At 37.3% G+C, this 18,373-nt stretch overlaps 3 protein-coding genes across 6 annotated transcripts in view; 1 reads left to right on the top strand and 2 right to left on the bottom strand.

Annotated features, from left to right (window-relative positions):
* Positions 1–926, top strand: part of LOC110066098 (uncharacterized) — a 4,743-nt gene extending 3,817 nt beyond the window's left edge. For 2 of the 3 annotated variants that reach the window (XM_089279302.1, XM_020773300.2), the window contains exon 5: positions 88–926. In XM_089279302.1, coding sequence (XP_089135428.1) covers positions 88–147 — 60 coding nt within the window. In that variant the 3' untranslated portion in view covers positions 148–926. The remainder of the gene's footprint in view (positions 1–87) is intronic. The other variant, XM_089279301.1, reaches the window with a different exon arrangement.
* Positions 1–13,253, bottom strand: part of LOC110066087 (uncharacterized) — a 13,494-nt gene extending 241 nt beyond the window's left edge. Inside the window, exons 1-18 of one of the 2 annotated variants that reach the window (XM_020773293.2) lie at positions 13,122–13,253; positions 12,401–12,553; positions 11,540–11,773; positions 10,595–11,120; positions 9,861–10,195; positions 8,719–8,984; positions 7,811–8,075; positions 7,000–7,260; positions 6,026–6,169; positions 5,417–5,591; positions 4,754–4,881; positions 3,842–4,042; positions 3,161–3,333; positions 2,740–2,797; positions 2,450–2,530; positions 2,115–2,183; positions 1,161–1,361; positions 1–1,036 (exon numbers count right to left, since the gene is read on the bottom strand). The exon at positions 1–1,036 is cut by the window's left edge and continues 241 nt beyond it. In XM_020773293.2, the coding sequence (XP_020628952.1) occupies positions 995–1,036; positions 1,161–1,361; positions 2,115–2,183; positions 2,450–2,530; positions 2,740–2,797; positions 3,161–3,333; positions 3,842–4,042; positions 4,754–4,881; positions 5,417–5,591; positions 6,026–6,169; positions 7,000–7,260; positions 7,811–8,075; positions 8,719–8,984; positions 9,861–10,195; positions 10,595–11,120; positions 11,540–11,773; positions 12,401–12,553; positions 13,122–13,211 (3,402 nt within the window). In that variant the 5' untranslated portion in view covers positions 13,212–13,253 and the 3' untranslated portion in view covers positions 1–994. The other variant, XM_089279300.1, reaches the window with a different exon arrangement.
* LOC110066108 (SREBP regulating gene protein-like) lies at positions 13,218–17,863 on the bottom strand. Its single transcript, XM_020773310.2, has 5 exons — positions 17,722–17,863; positions 16,342–16,471; positions 15,163–15,314; positions 14,629–14,742; positions 13,218–14,041 (listed from the first exon to the last, which is right to left on the bottom strand). The coding sequence occupies exons 1-5, from the start codon at positions 17,806–17,808 to the stop codon at positions 13,961–13,963; spliced, it is 564 nt and encodes a 187-aa protein (XP_020628969.1). The 5' UTR covers positions 17,809–17,863; the 3' UTR covers positions 13,218–13,960.
* Positions 17,864–18,373: the final 510 nt, after the last annotated feature.

Genomic DNA, 18,373 nt, shown 5'->3' with positions numbered 1-18,373 from the left:
GTATAAAAAGTGCTATACAATGTACATTAAGTTATTTTATTAGTGATTTTAAACTGGAAAGTTGTCGTTCCTCTTTTGTCATTTCAGACTGCTACTCAAGGTGATGGAGCATTTTTCCAAGCTAGTCTTGGTCTTAAGGATAAATAGAACTTGGAGGATCTATGTGCAGCAACATAAAAGAATGGACAGAATGTAAAAATTGTATTCTCATATACTGAATGTCATTATTTTGCCACATAAGAATGCAAGAATGGATAAAGACTATAACATCTCCCCTTACAGATTTAACTGATAAGAAGAAATAAGGCATACATGTATGTTTAGTTCATCACACAGCACTTATTATTTTCTGTTTGTGGCAAACTATGAGTGATATGTGTCGTGTGACAAGACTAGCTGCAAGTTAATATTTTAAAGTCTGACATTTTGCAGAGGAGGAGCCTGGGGATCTTGTTCAGACAATGTATACACTTAAGTGTGTTTGAAAACAGAAAACAGATTTCAAATTTACACTCGTCCATGGTATGAACATCTTATTGGATATACATTCAGTGCAAGAAGGCCCTGCATTGCACAGGAGTCTGATTGTGACAACCCAAGCTAGTGCTTGTAACTCAGTTAGTGACTGTAAAATAATGAAATGTACCTATTGAAATAATCACTCATTATATTATTACCAAGACTACTTTTTCCCTGATCATTATTAATACAAATAAACTGATTTCATATTTACAGCTCTACATCACCTTGTACTTCCAAAATAGTGATGAAAAACCAAACACAAGGCAACAAAGCCAGACTGCATAATATTTCATGCAGGTTAAGAGTGATTAGTACATTGACATTACTTTGTTTATATTGACAAGCATCTTTGCATTACTCTGTATACTTGTCTTGTGCAATTTTAATAAACTTCTTTAATCTAATACACTGTACAACCACTTTGTGGAGTTCAGCCTGATTCTCTTTTTTCTTTGACTGAATTCCTTTACAATCATGTCAATGGCCCCAAACCACTTTGTAGAAGAACACCATCCTATAAAGGAAGAGAATGATTTAGAGTTCATAACATCCTCTGCTATTTGAGTTACAATAGCATAAAGGTATGTCTAGCATAGTAACAATGACAACTGGTCTTGACACAATGCAATCTTTCTCACCAAATGGTTAATGAAAATGCTGTTCATAGCCTCTTCGTAGTGGTCTTTTTCAGCCATGTATCTGCTCCCTGTTGTACCCAGTTTACGTTCCTGCCTTGTAAGGGTCTGCAGTACTACATCGCATATTAATTTTCCTGTGTTGTTCTGAATTGTTTTCTTATATCTTTCTGGTTTACCAAGAGATAAAAGTTCTTCTTTGAGCTAGAGTACAGCAAAACAAAAACAAACAAAGCAAATTAAACAATGAAAACATTTAGTACTTCTTAACTGTACAATGAAGTTCAAATTGTATTTCCTTGAAATTTATCATTTTGCCAATTTGATGTACTAATCTCATCTGCAAGAACAATAAATATTATTATGACTGCTCTTATAACAATCGAAAGCTTTTTGATAATTAAGGAAACAGCTTAACGACATGCATGTTGAGAGTAACCAGCAGATTAAATGTAAGTAAAGTGCAATAAAATATTATAACTAGGGGACAAATGCAGTGTTGCAATTACAAGCTGGAAACATGACAATGCACATAAAAGTAACGATGGCTACTTTACTAAGTTGAACATTGAAAACAACTAGTCAAGCACCCAGGGGAGGCCATTCTGAAATATGACCACCCATTACATCTGCATCATAAAGACTTAATGAAAAACCTGGGAGTGAGCTGTAAGTTTCAAAATAACCACAGAATTGTATGAATATCTGGTTTTGGACAAAAAACTAGGAAGAACGCTTGGCTTTGGAAATAATATTCTGGTAACTATGCTAAACAATGGGAGACCGAAAAACAAAACAAAGTTAAAAGAGAATTTTAGGAAAAATAACCACACAAGAAAAGAAAAAAAAACAGCAAAGTAGCCTGCTTGTGCCATAATGCCTATGAGAGCCTGCTCATAAGCTACACACAAAGAAACAAACAAATATTACATAATTTTTAAGAGTTGGCTCTCTTACGGGTAATGGAAGACAGTCTTCTTGTGAGTAGTGTGCATCCCAAAGGCGAATAGCAATGCAAGAGGTGCCCTGTAAAACAAGGCAATCAGCTTCATTGAAAGTACAAGCACTTCATGAATTAGTAATAAATTAAATTACATTACATCTTAAATTATATGTTAGCATGCAATATTCATAAAGACAAGCAAACTGCCATAACAAAAACAATTTTACAACATGTACCAGGTTCTCTACTTAACTTTGACTTTATTCAGCTGTTCCTGAGTTTTCCAAGCTAAGGCTAATTAAATCTTAATTTCATAATGTGGTATTAGAAGAAAATAACGTTATTTTACCAACAAAGAATGTACTCCTTGATTGATTGCTTCTCGCAAGCTAGTGTCCACTGAATGACTGGATACAAATTGCAAGAAGGTCTGAAAAAAATAGCCATTGATAATAATGATATCTTATTACAAATAATTTTGAACTGTTCAAGTAAAATCAAAATGAGTTTATTCATTTGGCTGTATAAAAGATGCTGCAAGACATGCAACACATGCAATGGGCAATGGCTGCATAGGTCTTTGCATGTATGCATTGCATTTACAATGCCAGATAAATTCATTCTATATAACAAACTTACAGCACTTGGTGATCCTTCAAAGAGTGGTAAGTAATGAACCCCAGCATTTGCATACTCACTGTAGATTCAATGACAGTCAAATTAAGTTTCAAAGCCATTTTATTTTGTATAATATTAACATTTAAAATATGCACTTGGCAAAACCATTATGCTGCTGAACATTGAAAGATGTTGCTAACAGTGAGATGGATCTCAAAACTATGAGATTCAAGTTGACTAATTAACATATGCGTGTATGGAAAGTGCAAGATTTTCCATAGGCAGAATGTTGTTCCGCTACTTCAACTTTGATTGGTGTTTAAAACAAAATAATGGAGCCCATCAGAAAATTATTAAGGCTATATATATACAGTTGTGATGTTGATGATAATTAATCATGAATCTATTTCCTTGATTGTAAGTAAACAATTTTTACTCTTACTTTGAGAACAGTTGAAGAATGGTCCATGCAAATGGCACTATATTCAAATCTTTGCCCTTTGGTGCCACAACAGAACCTGGCCCTGATCCATCGACACTAGGGGTGTAGGAGGCATCAAGTGAGCACAGCCTGATCACCAGTGCTGTCATGTCATCTCTGTAAGGGTGAAACACCTGTACAATGCAATGCAATAAGAATCACTAGTCTCTACTATGGTGTTCTGTTGCAGACAAAACATATATTTTTAGTTGTAAAGTAACTTCATTTTCCTCAATGTAGGGATGTCTTTGTTTGGGTGAAAATTGAGTTCATTTTAGACAGCTTTGTGACTTAGGGATTTTTTTCGATGACATTAGTCATCGTTTCCTCTCATAAAGCAGAGCAAGACTGGTGACTTATGGTAACCTCATCTCACATGTTCTGGCATCACAAAGCAACGTACAGGATTGCCATAAGGACACCACAGCCAAATTGCATAAGAGCTGCACAGGGCAATGCAATTGAAGCAAGCTTATTCCATGTAAACATTTCAGGTGCATGACCAGTCCATCTTAGGTGTCTATCTTGTTGCAAAATTCTTACTGCTCAAGGGACTTACAGTGTATCTTAGTGAATTATTGGCAACCTTTAATTTCATCTTCGGCCAGTACATGTATGTCATGACAATAAATAAACACTTACTATAGGTGGGTCAATCCACTTTGGGGATTTCTGGTAGCTGTTGAAGTCATGCTGCTTTGTTAATGCCTTTTCTTCCCCACCATATCCTTCTTCTGTTACTTCTTTACGTTGCACATCATGTCCAGGAGATACGTGTACAAGGGCATTCACAAAGTGGGTGTTTGGGAGGCCAAATGCCTGCTCAACCATCAAAGACAGACCCTAACAAGAAGAAGCATTTGATCAACAAAGTATACGGGGAAAAAATCAATATAACAGATGAGCCACATTTTTTCTTGGTCTACACAACTGGAACATTGTGTAGATCCAGACAATATCCATACCTCCCCCACGGAAGGGATTTTTTCTTAGACCCCCACTCACCACTCAAGCCTCATAAGTTTCTTTCATTTTTTTTTTTTAGAGCAGCCCCCGCCGCCATGGAAATCCCTTCCGCAGGAGGAGTATGGATATTTTCTGGCACTGCACATTTTGCATTTTGCCCAAAAGTTTAGACCACTGAAAAAATTAATAGAAAGATGGAATCAATGGGAAAAACAGTGTGAAATCACATTCCTATATGTGCAGTTTGTAAGATTACTTTTTTCTGCTTGAAGTTGACCAGTCCATCAAAAATGTCACCTCAAATACCTCACTGCCAACTTGATGGTTTTGTTTTATTGGGAAGGAAAGACATGACAACTTCTCAGGCACCCTGAAGACTGCTTTGAATAACATTGCAGGTTATGTCATTTTATGTTCTATACTCTCGTCGATCATAGCTCTTGACCAATAAATGCGACACAAATTTCAGATCAGTTTTTGCAAAGAGGTAATTTGACTGACTTCACGCAACTTCCGGAATCAAATAGTCAAATATCCAAGATACTAATAACATCATTTACAATTACATGTAGTGTACAAAAAACCCACTTGTTTTTGGTAATACTGCACAACTTTGGTGAGGTCCATCGGATTGGCTGGTTGCCTCATCAGTAGATGCTTACTTGTCCTTCGTTGATACCACTGAGTGACAGCTTGATTATTGGTCAAGTCAATACCTACAGAAAGAGAAGATTAAATGCTGTAATATAACTACATTTTGTATTTCAGAACACAAATGAAACCATTTTTCTTCTGACTTATAATGACCCCTTTTAAGTAATTTAGAACAAGGAAATTACTATCAATTTCATTTTAAATTCAATTCAAATTACATGTAAGTAATAAGCAGACCAATCACTAACGACTTGAAAAAACTTTGAAGTTCTTGCGGTTTCCACACATAATAAACCTTGCGAGGTAATAGTCTCTTTGTATCTCATGTTTGGATTACAACCTATTATGCAGGAGCATTATTTGGCAACCCACATAACTACACACATTTAAAGAGGTTTACATACATGTAGTCACCAGGAAAGGCTTTTGTACATGTAAGACATTCAAAGAAAGCATGTTAACTAATAGTTACCAAATGAAGGAATCAAAAGCTAGGTTGGTTTGGGTGAAGGATCTTGCATAACATTCAGTTAAAGAAAAGCATATTCTTGGATACCAGTAAGTGTCAAAGCAAAGTAAGACAAGATTTACATGTACCTCCAGCATCTTGTTCAGCTTCCTCTTCTTTGACATCGCGCACAGCTTCTCGTACTGTTGGAGGGTATGCTTCATGGTGCTGGAACCTTCTGAATATACGCCACTCTGAATCATTTGGTTTGCACTGATCACTGGCATAGGATCCACTTGAGTAACCTGGGGATTCTATGAACTCCTGAAAAAGAGGTGGACTTACAAATTTACCTTATCTAATACTGCTGGCCACACATGTACCAGCTTTTGTAGCAGGCATTGGATTGATCTTATGTGTGAGCTCAGCTAGAGAGATGAACAACATCAAAAGTAGAGGGAGCACCCTACAAAGTCATTTTCACCATCTCCCCAATATATTATGTGCCATTGCTGTATCTTCTATCAAAAACTGATCGACAGAAACCAAGTGCAAAAACCGTGAATGGGAAAGAAGTAACTGTTATGGCATGCTCTACTTAATGCAGTGGAAATGAAATCATGCAAGCCCAAATACTTAATGACAACTTCACAGCAAGAGTAACAATGTGCACAGCAATTCACTTTTAGGACTTCCTGGACACACGAAGTCTTCACACTGTATTGTCTAAACTTTGTGAGCACTGAAACAAAACCAACCTCTGAGTGTGGCAAAAGCCTAATGAGGATCGAACAGACTGGAATCTTAGTTATGCCGTCAAATGCTTCCTCTGTTAATTTGGCCACAGTGGAAGGAAGAATATGCCGCAGGGGCAGCTGATGTCCTCCTGAATTTAGATGCCACTAAAAACAAAATTGATACATAGTAAAAGACTAGATACATTAGGACCAGGCAAATGTCACTGCACATACATGACTTTGTGTATGTATAGAACTAAACAGTCACAGTAAATGTTGGCTCATAACAGTATTAAAAACATAGCCACCTAAATGGCCTATTCCTGGGCAGGTGTCATCAATGTAACACATCTTATTATTAATAAATTATTGTGGTAAAGGTGGGCAGTCTAAGTACATTTAGTCTAGCAGCAACTTACACCATATGTAGTAAGTTAATATTTACTTGTCATGTCAAGAAGAGATGACTGTCTATCGATGGACACCTGTTTTAATATCAATGCAGAGTAATACATGTAATTTTATAAAGTCGCTGCACTGTTGACTGTTGATTGAAGCTAAAAAATCCCTATCCTGCCTTTGTTCCAAGGGTAGCCTAACCAAAACTAATCTGGAGGATAAAATAGTGATCAGAAGATATATGCTTTTGCTGGTGATGGATTAGCATTCCATCTAGGGTCTGGGAGAAGCCAATTTTTAACCCCTAGTTCGATCACTCCACAGAAACCAGGATAAGCTGCCACAGCATAGATCACTTTCTCTTGAGAGCAGGGTGCTGTACCTTATATAAAATTATTCATCTACCAGACAAGTGTGTGAAATGTGGGCTACCACATATGCCTTCTCAGGAATGAAGATAAACATTAGCTCAGTCATAAGAAACTATCTAGTCTCAAACCTTATGTCACACCCTTGAGACAGCAATGTTTCTATAAGACACTAGTAAAGTTTCCAGGCACAATAATAAGCATTAATTCAAAATTCAAGGAATGTACCTCATCATTCTCCTTTTCGATAAAGACCCTTATAATACTGTTTCCAAAAACGATTAGTTCTCCACTGTTAACATCAAGGGTGTAGATTCTAAGCAGCAGCATGGCTTCCCCTGTGATGCCACTATGAGGAGTCTTCACAGTGTACCTATATTGGAATTTTGGTGACCGTGCTGATGAATCAAGCAGTGGAAATGCCTCAATATCTGGAATGTTCAAAGTCTTAGGTTTCTCCCAAAAAGGGTCCAAAATGCGGCCAGTAACCTGAGATATAAGGTTAGAATAAAACAAAATTAAATCAAAAAGTTAATGACAGAAAAATTATCCTCTTGTTATACTCATATCTAAGAGGCTAAGCCCTTTACTTACCACCTCTTGAAATTAATTATCCATGCCTGCCAAGTTAATGCAGACTTAAAGCACAGTAAGAGTGCTCGTTTTAGTTGTAGAGTGTTCGTAATATTATTGATAATATTATATTCTAAGCAAGTTTGACTTAGTCAGGGGTTTCATTTCGGGACAGGGCCCAGGGCAAATTGACTGGCTGTGAGGATGATTTTTCCCACTGGTTTGACCATCTAGAGGAAACTTTTTCTCATAAAGAAGTTCAGTTCAAATATTTTTGCCCGAATTTGAAAACCAGTTGACCTCCTGCTGAAAAGTCAATGAAACTCCTGCTTAGTAACAAAATTTTCAATCACTTTATTAAACAAATGTACCTTAAATTTAGTAGCGCATCATGATTCCATCTGAGAATGTTTCCTTTATCTTTAGTGAATAAAATGACCAAAAGTCTTTTTTCAATCATGGGTACCTTGATAATGGTAGCATTGTCAGGGATAAACCTGACTTCATCAATGTATACATCAAATGAGTTGTGATTAGTAGTCTCTTCTATGGAAGATGATGTCACTCTACTCTCTAACCACAATTCCAAAGGCTCAGTTTGAAGTGGTGTACTTGGAGTAGAGTGTCTACTAGCAGGCCGGGTAACTGATGAACCATGAGATGACAACACAGATGGCTCTGGGCTTGGTATGATTCCTTCATGTTCTGATAGTGAAGGAAGCTGCGTAGGTCTAGAAATAAGCAAATAGTGTTCAACTTTCACGTAACTTATTGAATCCAAGCCATTTTCTTCTGCCAAGTCAGCTCTACACCCTTGCTCTTCTGCACACAAGAAACTTTCCCCCTGCAAATGTTCTTTGTACGAGACAGTTACAGTCAAACCAAGTGAAGCATATCCCTCAAGATTACATTTAATGAATTGATTATTTGAATATTGAACCCGCTAGTCATTTCAAGAATGCAATAATGAATTGATTATTGGAACATTGGACCCACTAGTCGCTCCAAGAATACAACTAATGGGTTTAATGTTCAAAAAAATCAATTTAATATTGGTTTTTGAAATGACTAGCAAGTTCAATATTCAAATAATCAATTCATTATTACATTCTTGAAACGATTAGCAGGTTCAATACTCAAATAATCAATTCATTGTAATTTTGAGAGGTACACTTCACTTGGTTTGACTGCAATGACCTTCACAAGTCAACAGATAAAAAACAGACCACTCATGGAATAAAATGTATCTCTGACAAACTGGTTTTATAACTTCAAAATTGTAAATCTAAATCTCACTCACAAATTTCCATCACGGTCTCTGCAGCCAACTCTCAAGGGAAGCTGTAACACAGGCTATTGCCACTACAAACTTACAGTCTTAGTGATCCAACATCTCTTAATGCTCCACCACTGCCCAAATATGACAGTCCTTGTTGAACATCCACAGTGAACAATTCAGAAGGCTGATCCAGTAAAACTCTTCTGATCCCAGCATGACCTATAGCTTCCAAGATGTGACCCCTCAGGAGTTGCAATACAACAAGACAAGTGTTCTCCATCACGCTGGGCTGCCAATCACACATGAAACACTGATCCCACACCATCATTGCTGCATGAACTCCTAGAATGCCTACAAATCCCTGAGGGAAAAAAACACAAAGCAAAAGTCAAACTAAAAAATCCACTGATTTAGTCTCATGGATCACATCACTTTTCAAGATTTGGACTACACCAAATATTGAATTTTAAGTTTATACCAGCTGTCTTGTACAATACTAAATTCGACATTTTCTGGGTCAATCCATTGACACCTTCTGTAAAATCTGTGTTTCAGTCATTCTGCTAGCATTTGTGTGGCTGTATGACTACACACAAGGTTAACATTCAGCTACTAGTCTTGGATTACTGAAATACATGTAGTTGATACAAAAGGAAAATGTACTTTATCCATGGAGTCAGAACACAGTAAAGAAGGAAGCCAGTGCCCTGGCCTAGCCCTTGGCTCTAAACTTAGGAGGGGCTCCGTCAAGGCCAGGCTGGGCACATGGCCCAGGCACTGGTCTATCTGCTGGTGGTTTGCTGGCAGTCAGTGGTCAAAAGTGTGGGTGGGTGGGGGGGGGGGGGGGGAGGGGAGGATGTCTTTTACTGTCACCTTCACTTAGCTAGACTTGCCACAGACTGCAAAATTGTTGGGGAAACAAAATTAGCATTCAGTTTCATTTTTCTCTTCATTGTCGACAGGATTAAAGTAAAAATATAAGTTCTGTTTTAATGTTCTACCGAAAGGAAACAAGTCAAATATTTTCGATTTGGCACTTTCTTATTTTTTATGATAAAAAATCATGAAAATCAAAAATTGACATCAATTTTCAATTTTTGATTTTAAACAAAAATTGAATGGATGAATGACCCACGGACCGAGAACCCCCATCCTGTCCAAATTTCCAGTGGTCCATATTTTCTGGACCACACAATCCTAAACTAACAGCAGCAAAGCTTAACAATACACTACATACCTCCCCTATCCACTTTCTCATAAACATAGCTGGGTGAAAGAGGAGCTCCTTGGCATCTGAAGGCAGTGACTCAAAAGAATTTCCTAACGCTTCTCTTTCTGCCAACATTGCCTTCTCTTTCTCAGTGTGGATAAAGTTTAGCAAAAATTCTCTTGGGTCAGATGTAATGTTCTTTCGTGTTTCATTAATAAGGTGAGTACACAGCTCCTTGTCTTCCTCTTGCAGTCTTTGCAAGACATGATCAGCCATACTGAAGATTCTTAGCCTTGTTGGGAAACAGTTTTTGATTAACAGGTGAAGTGAAATGGCAAGCTTGTGGGTCAGGCTTGATCCACCTGGAAAGAGAAGTACACCATGCAGGTATCATTAAAAAAATAATATTCTACACACTAAGTAAATAATAACTCACAATTAACTACAGTTTGTACTCTAAAAATAATTATAGTGATATATTAAAATATATAATTGTTTTCTGGTCACCATAATAACTATTGGTTACAAGTTGCAACAGCTGATGATGAGTGAGTTCCAGTTTCAAGCTGTTGTTTCCCAAGCATACATGTACATGTACATTCTGTTGTCCTGTGCTCTGAGGTGTTATCTAAGTGAAGGAAGTTCTCAGCTACAGGGATATAACAACATAGACAGGTTTCAGGGACTTTGCTCTTTAATAAATTATAACAAGGCAGTATACTGCATTTCTTTAAATTTGTGACAAGCCAGTAATTACCTACCAGATTGAACATCCAAGTGTCCATTTTGGAAAGTAAGTATCAGAGGGTACACCAGCAAGGCATACTGTGGTTCATACATCCGGTTGTAAACATATAATACATTCAATACATCCACTGCTTGTTTTATGTCCATCTCTGATACAAGTTCACTGTGTAGACCTGGTCTGTATTTATATGCTTCTATAACAGCATGTTTTATAACCCCAGCTATTGGAGAGTGGACTGCGCTGGATACACCAAGTTCTTTCAGGCCCCATGAAAGAGACACTTCAAACTGTGTGCTGATTTCTTTAAATTCATTTTCCAAGTCTTCAGAAGAGTGTATACTGTCTACATTTTTCCTCTGCAATCTCATTGACCAAATCTGGTGTCTTAGTGAACAGGGCAGCTGTCGTCCTTGGAGCTGCTCACAAATGCGAGCCAGCTGAGAAGGGTGTTTTTTTAGGAGAGTAGCTACAGCCTTGCCGAGAGTGTCACTTTGGTGGCTGCCTCCAAGGAGTCCCAGCTGTCTCTCGTCATATGAATTCTTTGTGAAGAAAATTCCACTTAAAGTTACAAGAATTGACAAACACATCATGTAATTTTTGCCTAATAACTAATTTGGAAATCTTCTATGTGGATACACCTACTCTAGGATGAACTGATGTCAGTCAATTTAAAACCTGCCAACAGAATTTACGTTGAGCTACATGTAGTTGGTAGCCACTTCTTGGGATGACATTAAGTCTTAGATGTTTGACTTAAACAACCCATGCAACAAAGTCCAAAAGTCATCACAGTCTATGAAATGAAAGCAAGCAAAGTGAAATAAAAGAGCTAGAGGCAAATACCGTTACATGTCGTACAATAATTATTACTCACTAGTTTGAAGTGTAGTAATCTGGTAAAGACCTTTGATAACATTTTCCAAAACAGTTATTAACATTTTGACTACTACAGCCTTACTTTCTCTTTGTATTGGGCACTTTGCTTTTCCACCGTGGCAAGTTCTCTTTCCATCCCTCTGTACACTGCTTGCTGTGCAAAACCTACAAACTCCAACATGTCACGAGACACAGCATCTCTGTCATCCCTCCAGTGTAAATGAAGGCTGCCTGCGATCTCTTGAAGTGTAGTTTTGAGCCAAGCCTGTGCTTCTGTTTTAAGGGATTCAGATGAACTTGGTGTGCCTAGGATTCTCTGTTGATTATTTCATAGTTAACCGGTTAGTGGCAAGTAGATAATGAATAGCTTCACATTATTCAGTGAAGGTCATCCCTAACTTACAAAATGTTATAATTGTTGATCATATCACTAATTCTAATCACCCATCTGCTGTACAACAGTGCTTTTGCACAATTCTAACATAACTTGAACAGGACTATTTGGACCAAAATTTACTAATCAAAATGTCCATCGCCAAAGAAGGATGGTTATCTTTGTCAATGGCGCAAACCTCTTTTCTCAGGATTACTGGAAATTCCTAGGGAAAGGAAAATAAAAACTAAAACACCAGTTTGAAATTCCACAGGGATGGGGGGGGGGGGGTTCAAAACAGAAAAAATCCTCTCTATTTGGAGGGGAATGGATATTTTCTGGAACAACAACGCTATGGTTACCACTGGCATTTCCTCAAGTTACTCTTATAGGTTAACCTACTAGCTCTTACATATACGCAGGCATTCCTTTGGGTTGTTGGGCATGTTGAGGGAGATTATGAGAAGTGTCTACAAGCATATACGCATGCATATATATGTATAGAAGGCTAATAAATACATGTAGACTGTATGATTTGCTAGTTTGCTACTTCTAATCTGGAAAATTCACCTGGTTGTGATGTGACATGTACATATCAGGAAGATATCTCTCCATGAACTGCTTTCCGAGCAATTCCAACAAAGGCTGAACCTTCTCAATTTGTGAATTCTTGCAAAATATTTGCACTTTAGTGGCCAAACTTTTGTTCATAGCATCTCTGATCTGATCAGAAATAAAAATCATATTATAGTTAGAGCAGCATGTCATGTCAGTTAATTGTTTCTGAGAATGTCTGTACTGTTTATTAGCAAAAGGACAGTTTGAGAGCAGGAACTTTACTGTACATGTACATGTAGGGTTTTGAATGTCTTGTGAGTTAAACAAATGCTTGCAATGTTTTACAAAAAGTTTTCTTACCAGAATTGTAGGCCACTCTAACATGAAATAGTGTGTATTATTTTAATTATACAGTTCCTTAACCAGCCTTAGATGACTGTTTTCTAACAGAATTCAAAATTACAGCAATAGTTGCCATGAATGTGAATTTAATCATGGTGATTGCTTGTAAGACTGTTTCCTGGCTTACAGGGCCTAGTGCTTCAAAAAACTCTTTATCTATAGTAACTGATTTTATTAGATGACATACATGGGTGATATAAATATACATGTAATCCAAGAGTGTTGGTTCACGTTTTTCGAGCTAAAAGCTAATAGATATCAATAGCTGGTGATTAATCACTAATGGAGACAACTTAACAGCTACAAATTTTACATGTACACACATCAATACCTTGGTCCATGGAGAGCCTGGTAGAAGTGTTTCTTGTAGACAAGAATCCATCCACACTAGGTAGTAAGGGCTGTGAACTCCACTACTCATTGTCGATTAATATTTAGAGTCACTTTATTTCAACAACTCAGTAAAGCATTGTAGCTTTAGAATTGTGACTGATTGGCTTTAAACACAACTTGAATTACTTTTACATTTACATCAAGAATTATGACAACACTAGTAACACTTTTCTAACAATTAAATAATAATAATTTTATTTTATTTTATAACAAAAATAACCTTCTTCTCAAATGGTGATTCAGACAAAATTACAATTAATGTTTGTTAAGGTTTATGAACCAACTCAATCAAGTCACTTAAATGTTGTATTATATAATTTACTAATTTACTATGATTTTGAACTTCACAGAGGTACATGCATTATTTTGCAAACTCTTAGACGTAGCAAGCAATAACCTCAAAACTATAATTCCTTCTCTAAAATTTACTTAGCTTATAATTTTTATTATTTCGTGTGTGTAAGTATTTGGATAAAAAGTTGAATTCAGAACAGAAATCTTGTCAAAATGACTAACAAAACTCAAAAAATATCAACATTAATTATACATACATGTATTTATGGTTAAATAACAAATAATACCTTGAATTGCTAGTCAAGGCTTTAAGATCCTTTAAGTTTTAAACTCTAATTTAATGTTATAAATATATAAAGACAAACTAAAACTACTGCCAATTGTTTTTCAATCAGGATAGGTGAGAGGTAATAAAACTATTTGTTCCTAACAATAGCTAGAAACCACAATAATATTATAGAGTGTGGAAATAGAATACAACTATTAAGTTGCAAAGTCAGGTCCACTTAGACCAAAACAGTGTTTGAACATCTTATCTTTGTATGAATTCTCATGCCAAACACTCTGCAAAATAAAAAAAGGAAATTACATATTAATTAATAGAAGAGTTTGAAGTATAATTTTAACAATACTATTCTTTACACTTACAAGATCTTCAAGACCCTCAAACAACCATGACTGTCCAAAAGGGGAGATGACATTTTGATTACAGGACTGAACCAATGGCATATAAGAAACTAATTGTAAAATATGTACAGTAAGTTGCTTCTCTCTAACATAAAATTCCAAGTGTAAACAATGTGCCAGGAAATAGGATAATACAAATTGTGTAACTATGTACATGTAGCTTATCTAAAGTAACCAGTAACTTAAGCAAATGTTTTCAAGAACATCTTTTTGTCTCCTAGGTAATTATTTTCTTAGTTAGTAATCACTGGGAATGTAAACAAACAATAATAATATTAACTGATGAGAAAAGTTGTCCAAACTGGAGAGAATGCTGGACTAACTACATGTAGTACTCTGTCCTATTCACTGCTTGTGATTTTTGAAGTTCTTAAGTTGAAATCTTTTATTATACACAACAGTCTAGAACTTAAGCTAGCCTTGATGCTGGAAAACAGAATTCAAAAGACAGAATAATTACTTACTTTAGAAGAAGTGCGGCATTTGACCAAGCAGAGTTCAAACTGATCACTGACAGACTTTGATATCACATTAGGCACTGATGATCCCAGTTTTAAAATTTGCCTCAGTAACTCCTTCTGTAGGTCGAAACAAAACATTTATTCAGATTTAATAAGATTCCTTCATGATAACCAGAAGAAATGCAATGTTTATTATTATAGTTCTCTTATCCCTGCAACAGCCAAAAACATATTAGATGTACACGGACAACTCAACAGTCTGAAACACCAGGTACCCCTCTGATGTGCTTAAAAGACATGTAACTATTTACAAAGTGTTGCAATGAATGCTAAAAGTTGACAACCACCTTGGAATGTTGTTTGTGATTGACATCCCACACAACCCAAGGAAAGCCAGCATAACTGTACAATGTATATGACCTCAAGTCAATAGACACATAACTTGAAGGTGAAGACGTGAGCTTGCAATGTGACCAGCTCATATTAAAATTAATGTACATTGAATGCTTTAAGAGCAGACCAATCAGTAGAACTTACATTATTAGGATTTAAACAACAGGAAACACAGTGCTCATAAATACTGCAGCAGTTATTTTTTTGACAATCTGAGCACTCATAACGTTTAGTACTATCTCCACTGCTGTGACAACATCCACTGGCAGACAGGTCTCCCCGACTACAAACAAATCCTGGAAATGAAACAGGACATACTTCTAGATAATTCATAAATTATGTCTAAAATACAAAAAAGAGAATTTTACAAGTAGGGAGATATTTTCAAAAGAGGAGTGGAATAGTGTGCAGATTTGCACAGGGAAACCAAAGAGACTTGCCAGTTTACTTAAGGGGGATCATGAGTACTAAAGGCGTCCATGGTCGAGTGTCGGTTGATACCCTTGATTGACCCTTAACAGACATCTCAAGTGACACTGATCGACATCTCCATGGATACTTGGCCAACATTTGGTTGACGCTCAATCAACAACTTGATCAACAATCAATCAATAGTCAGTCAATAGTTGGCCAAGTATCAATTGACTCAATGTATTGATAGACACTAGCTGGAATGTCTGCAAAAATAAGTCAACTCTTGACCAACTGTCAACCAAGATGTCGATCAAGTATCAATTGAGTGTCAACCGAGGTGTCAATCCAACAACAATTATTGAGGGTATCGATTGACACTCAACCGCAAATGCCTTTAGCACACGATCCAGTACATGAATAAAGAATTGCTAAAAAAAATAGCCTTTTCAACACTACAGGCCAGCTTACTAGCCCGTTGTAAATATGTCTCTCAAGTATGGCCAATACAGTCATGTTATTGTGAGTTCACCAGGCATAAGAAGTAAGTCCCAGGGACCGTAGAGGCCATTTTAAAGTGGTAAGGCTAAAAAATCTGGCCAGTACTACTGGCCAATATTACTTTCAAGTGGTAAAATCCATATTTAATCCATGTCAACTGGAGCCCTAGAAAATATTAAAAATCCCAGCAATGAAAGTGGTAGGGCTTTAGCCCTACCAGCCCCTCCCTCTCCGCAGTCCCCGAGTCTGTGTCCACGAGATGGCTTGAAATTGAAGATTTGAGACTCCACACATTGTTGTGGGCCTCAGTTAAAAGCTGGAAAATGTTTACTATTGTGAACATCAAATTATACAGCTGACCTTTGCTCTCTGGGAAAGGCCCTTAGTTGACAAGAATGGTTCAGGCCTCACCTCTTTCATCCACAATCAATAAAGCTCCTTGAATTGAATTTCTACAAGCTCTAAACTCTGTCAAGTTTTCGATGTTGATCCACTGAAATTCAGTGATGGGAACTTCCAAGATGTCAGACTCTTGGTAAGACTGTTGAAAAAAAACACATAAGGGCCTTGACAGACTAGACAACTAAAAAAAACACAGTTTGTGAGATGGGTTGTTGACAACTAAAAGCTATTTTTTTGTTGTCAACAACTAAGCAGTTTCCCTTTGTGAAAAGGGAATCTGCTTTAGTTGTTGTTTTTCCCGTATTGAAAGATGACACACATTTGATGACACACATTCAAGTGTATTGTGTTTTGAGCATGCGTAGTGAACGTTAGTTCCCAAGTTCTCACTGGCCTGACTTGGCTATCAACAATTAACACAGTAACATTCCAGTGTGTGGAATGCTCACATCACATACAATCAGTTGTCGATAACATTTTAGTTGTCGATAACTACATGTCTAGTATGCGGAGGCCTTTAAAGATACAACCTACAGAAATGTACACAATCTCGGGGGGGGGGGGGGGGTTACTGTCATATATGGGCTATATAGGTATGTGCCGCTGTGAAGGGTATGGTTTTCAAGCACTTTACTCTAGGATAGGGTATATAAATCAGAGCGTTTGGGTCTGGAATAGGGTATCATTTTTCACAAAACTGACTAGTTGGTTGAAGATTTTATCTAGACTAAGGAAACCAGGAATTGCCACTCAAAAGTCAACTCTGCAAGTTTAAATTTATGCAAATCAGCCTCAACAGTGTTGATAGATGGGGGATTTGGGGAGTTTACTCTAGTATAAGGTAGCAAAATTCAGCTGAACTAGCTCTGGTATAGGCTAAGGGTTCCAGGGTCCCAGTAACCTGCAATCATACCCTCCCTCCCTTAAAAAAAAAAAAAAAAAAAACACCTGATCACAGGTTAGCGTCCCAGCGGCACATCCCCACCCAGAAATTCCCAAAGTACCCCTCCCCCCCCCCCCCCCGGGCACACAATTAACTCAAGTTTTACAGTGTATGATAAAAAACGGACAGAAATATAGTTTTTAGCTAAACTTCAGCTTAACATAATAATAATAAATAATAATAATAATAATAATAATAAATCCACGTGATGGTCAGTGGTTAGGCTGGTGAAGCCTCATGTCTGTCTTTTTTGTAATTATAATTCTTCATTGATTGACAATTTTTCCCCCTAGTTTAACACACTCAAAAGCGACCAATTCCACCAGAAAGCAACCTGTACCCACTGTGTACAGTCTAAACTTTGATCCTAAAGCTCACTGACATCTTCCAAAATATTGATATAAAAGAAACAGAAACTGAAAAATAAGTTTAACTGAGAAACGTACCTTCCTAAGAGAAAGTGCTACTATCAGAATGATTCCTATGGCTATTAAAAAAGCCACGAGCCAACGACGAACAAACACAACACTCATCGAAATACAACCAACATGGCTACCAAGTTATACACTATGTAATACAACGTGAAAAGTCTTCTTTGACGCAGGCTCTCTCTACTCTCGTGTGCAACGTAGGACTGTCGGGTCATAAGGGATCGCGAGGGGACCAGGGGAGGGGACTGCTCCCTGTCTTCCCTTCAACTAGCAACTACTCCCTGCAACAAATCGCAGGGACAGGTCCCATTCGTTTGAATTAGCCATTTTTGTCAAAAAATCTAGTCGCAGCGACAGGAAATTTGGTCCTTGCGACCTGTCCCACGAATTCAAACTGGCTTGAATTCGTGGGACAATATCCCTGCGACTTGTCCTCAAAATCCTACGTGTGAATAGCTGCGTACGTAGGGGAGGAAAGGAGGGAGAGTGAGAGCGAGGATAGAAGGAGGGGGCGTGGGAGAGAGGAGGAACGCCTGCAATAGGAACCCCCTTTAGTTCATTTCTGCGTTCGCTAGCGAACGGGTAAATAATTGAACGCGAAATTCCCATTGCTTAAAACTCGCTCAGTGAGTAACTTATTAAGTTATTAATCAGAACAACCGACATT

This window comes from Orbicella faveolata, unplaced genomic scaffold, assembly GCF_042242905.1.
Source record: "Orbicella faveolata isolate gen_17 unplaced genomic scaffold, um_ofav_v1 contig_47, whole genome shotgun sequence".
Taxonomy (NCBI): Eukaryota; Metazoa; Cnidaria; class Anthozoa; order Scleractinia; family Merulinidae; genus Orbicella; species Orbicella faveolata.
This window is presented reverse-complemented; position numbering and strand designations above follow the sequence as displayed.

Bases quoted from the DNA above. Each gene is read 5' to 3' on its own strand.
- LOC110066108 (XM_020773310.2), bottom strand. From the start codon at position 17,808: ATGAGTGTTGTGTTTGTTCGTCGTTGGCTCGTGGCTTTTTTAATAGCC. The intron at 16,472-17,721 runs GTACGTTTCTCA...TTTTTTCAACAG, and splicing joins TAGCACTTTCTCTTAGGAAG to TCTTACCAAGAGTCTGACAT. The intron at 15,315-16,341 runs GTGAGGCCTGAA...TTTCATTTCCAG, and splicing joins ATTGATTGTGGATGAAAGAG to GATTTGTTTGTAGTCGGGGA.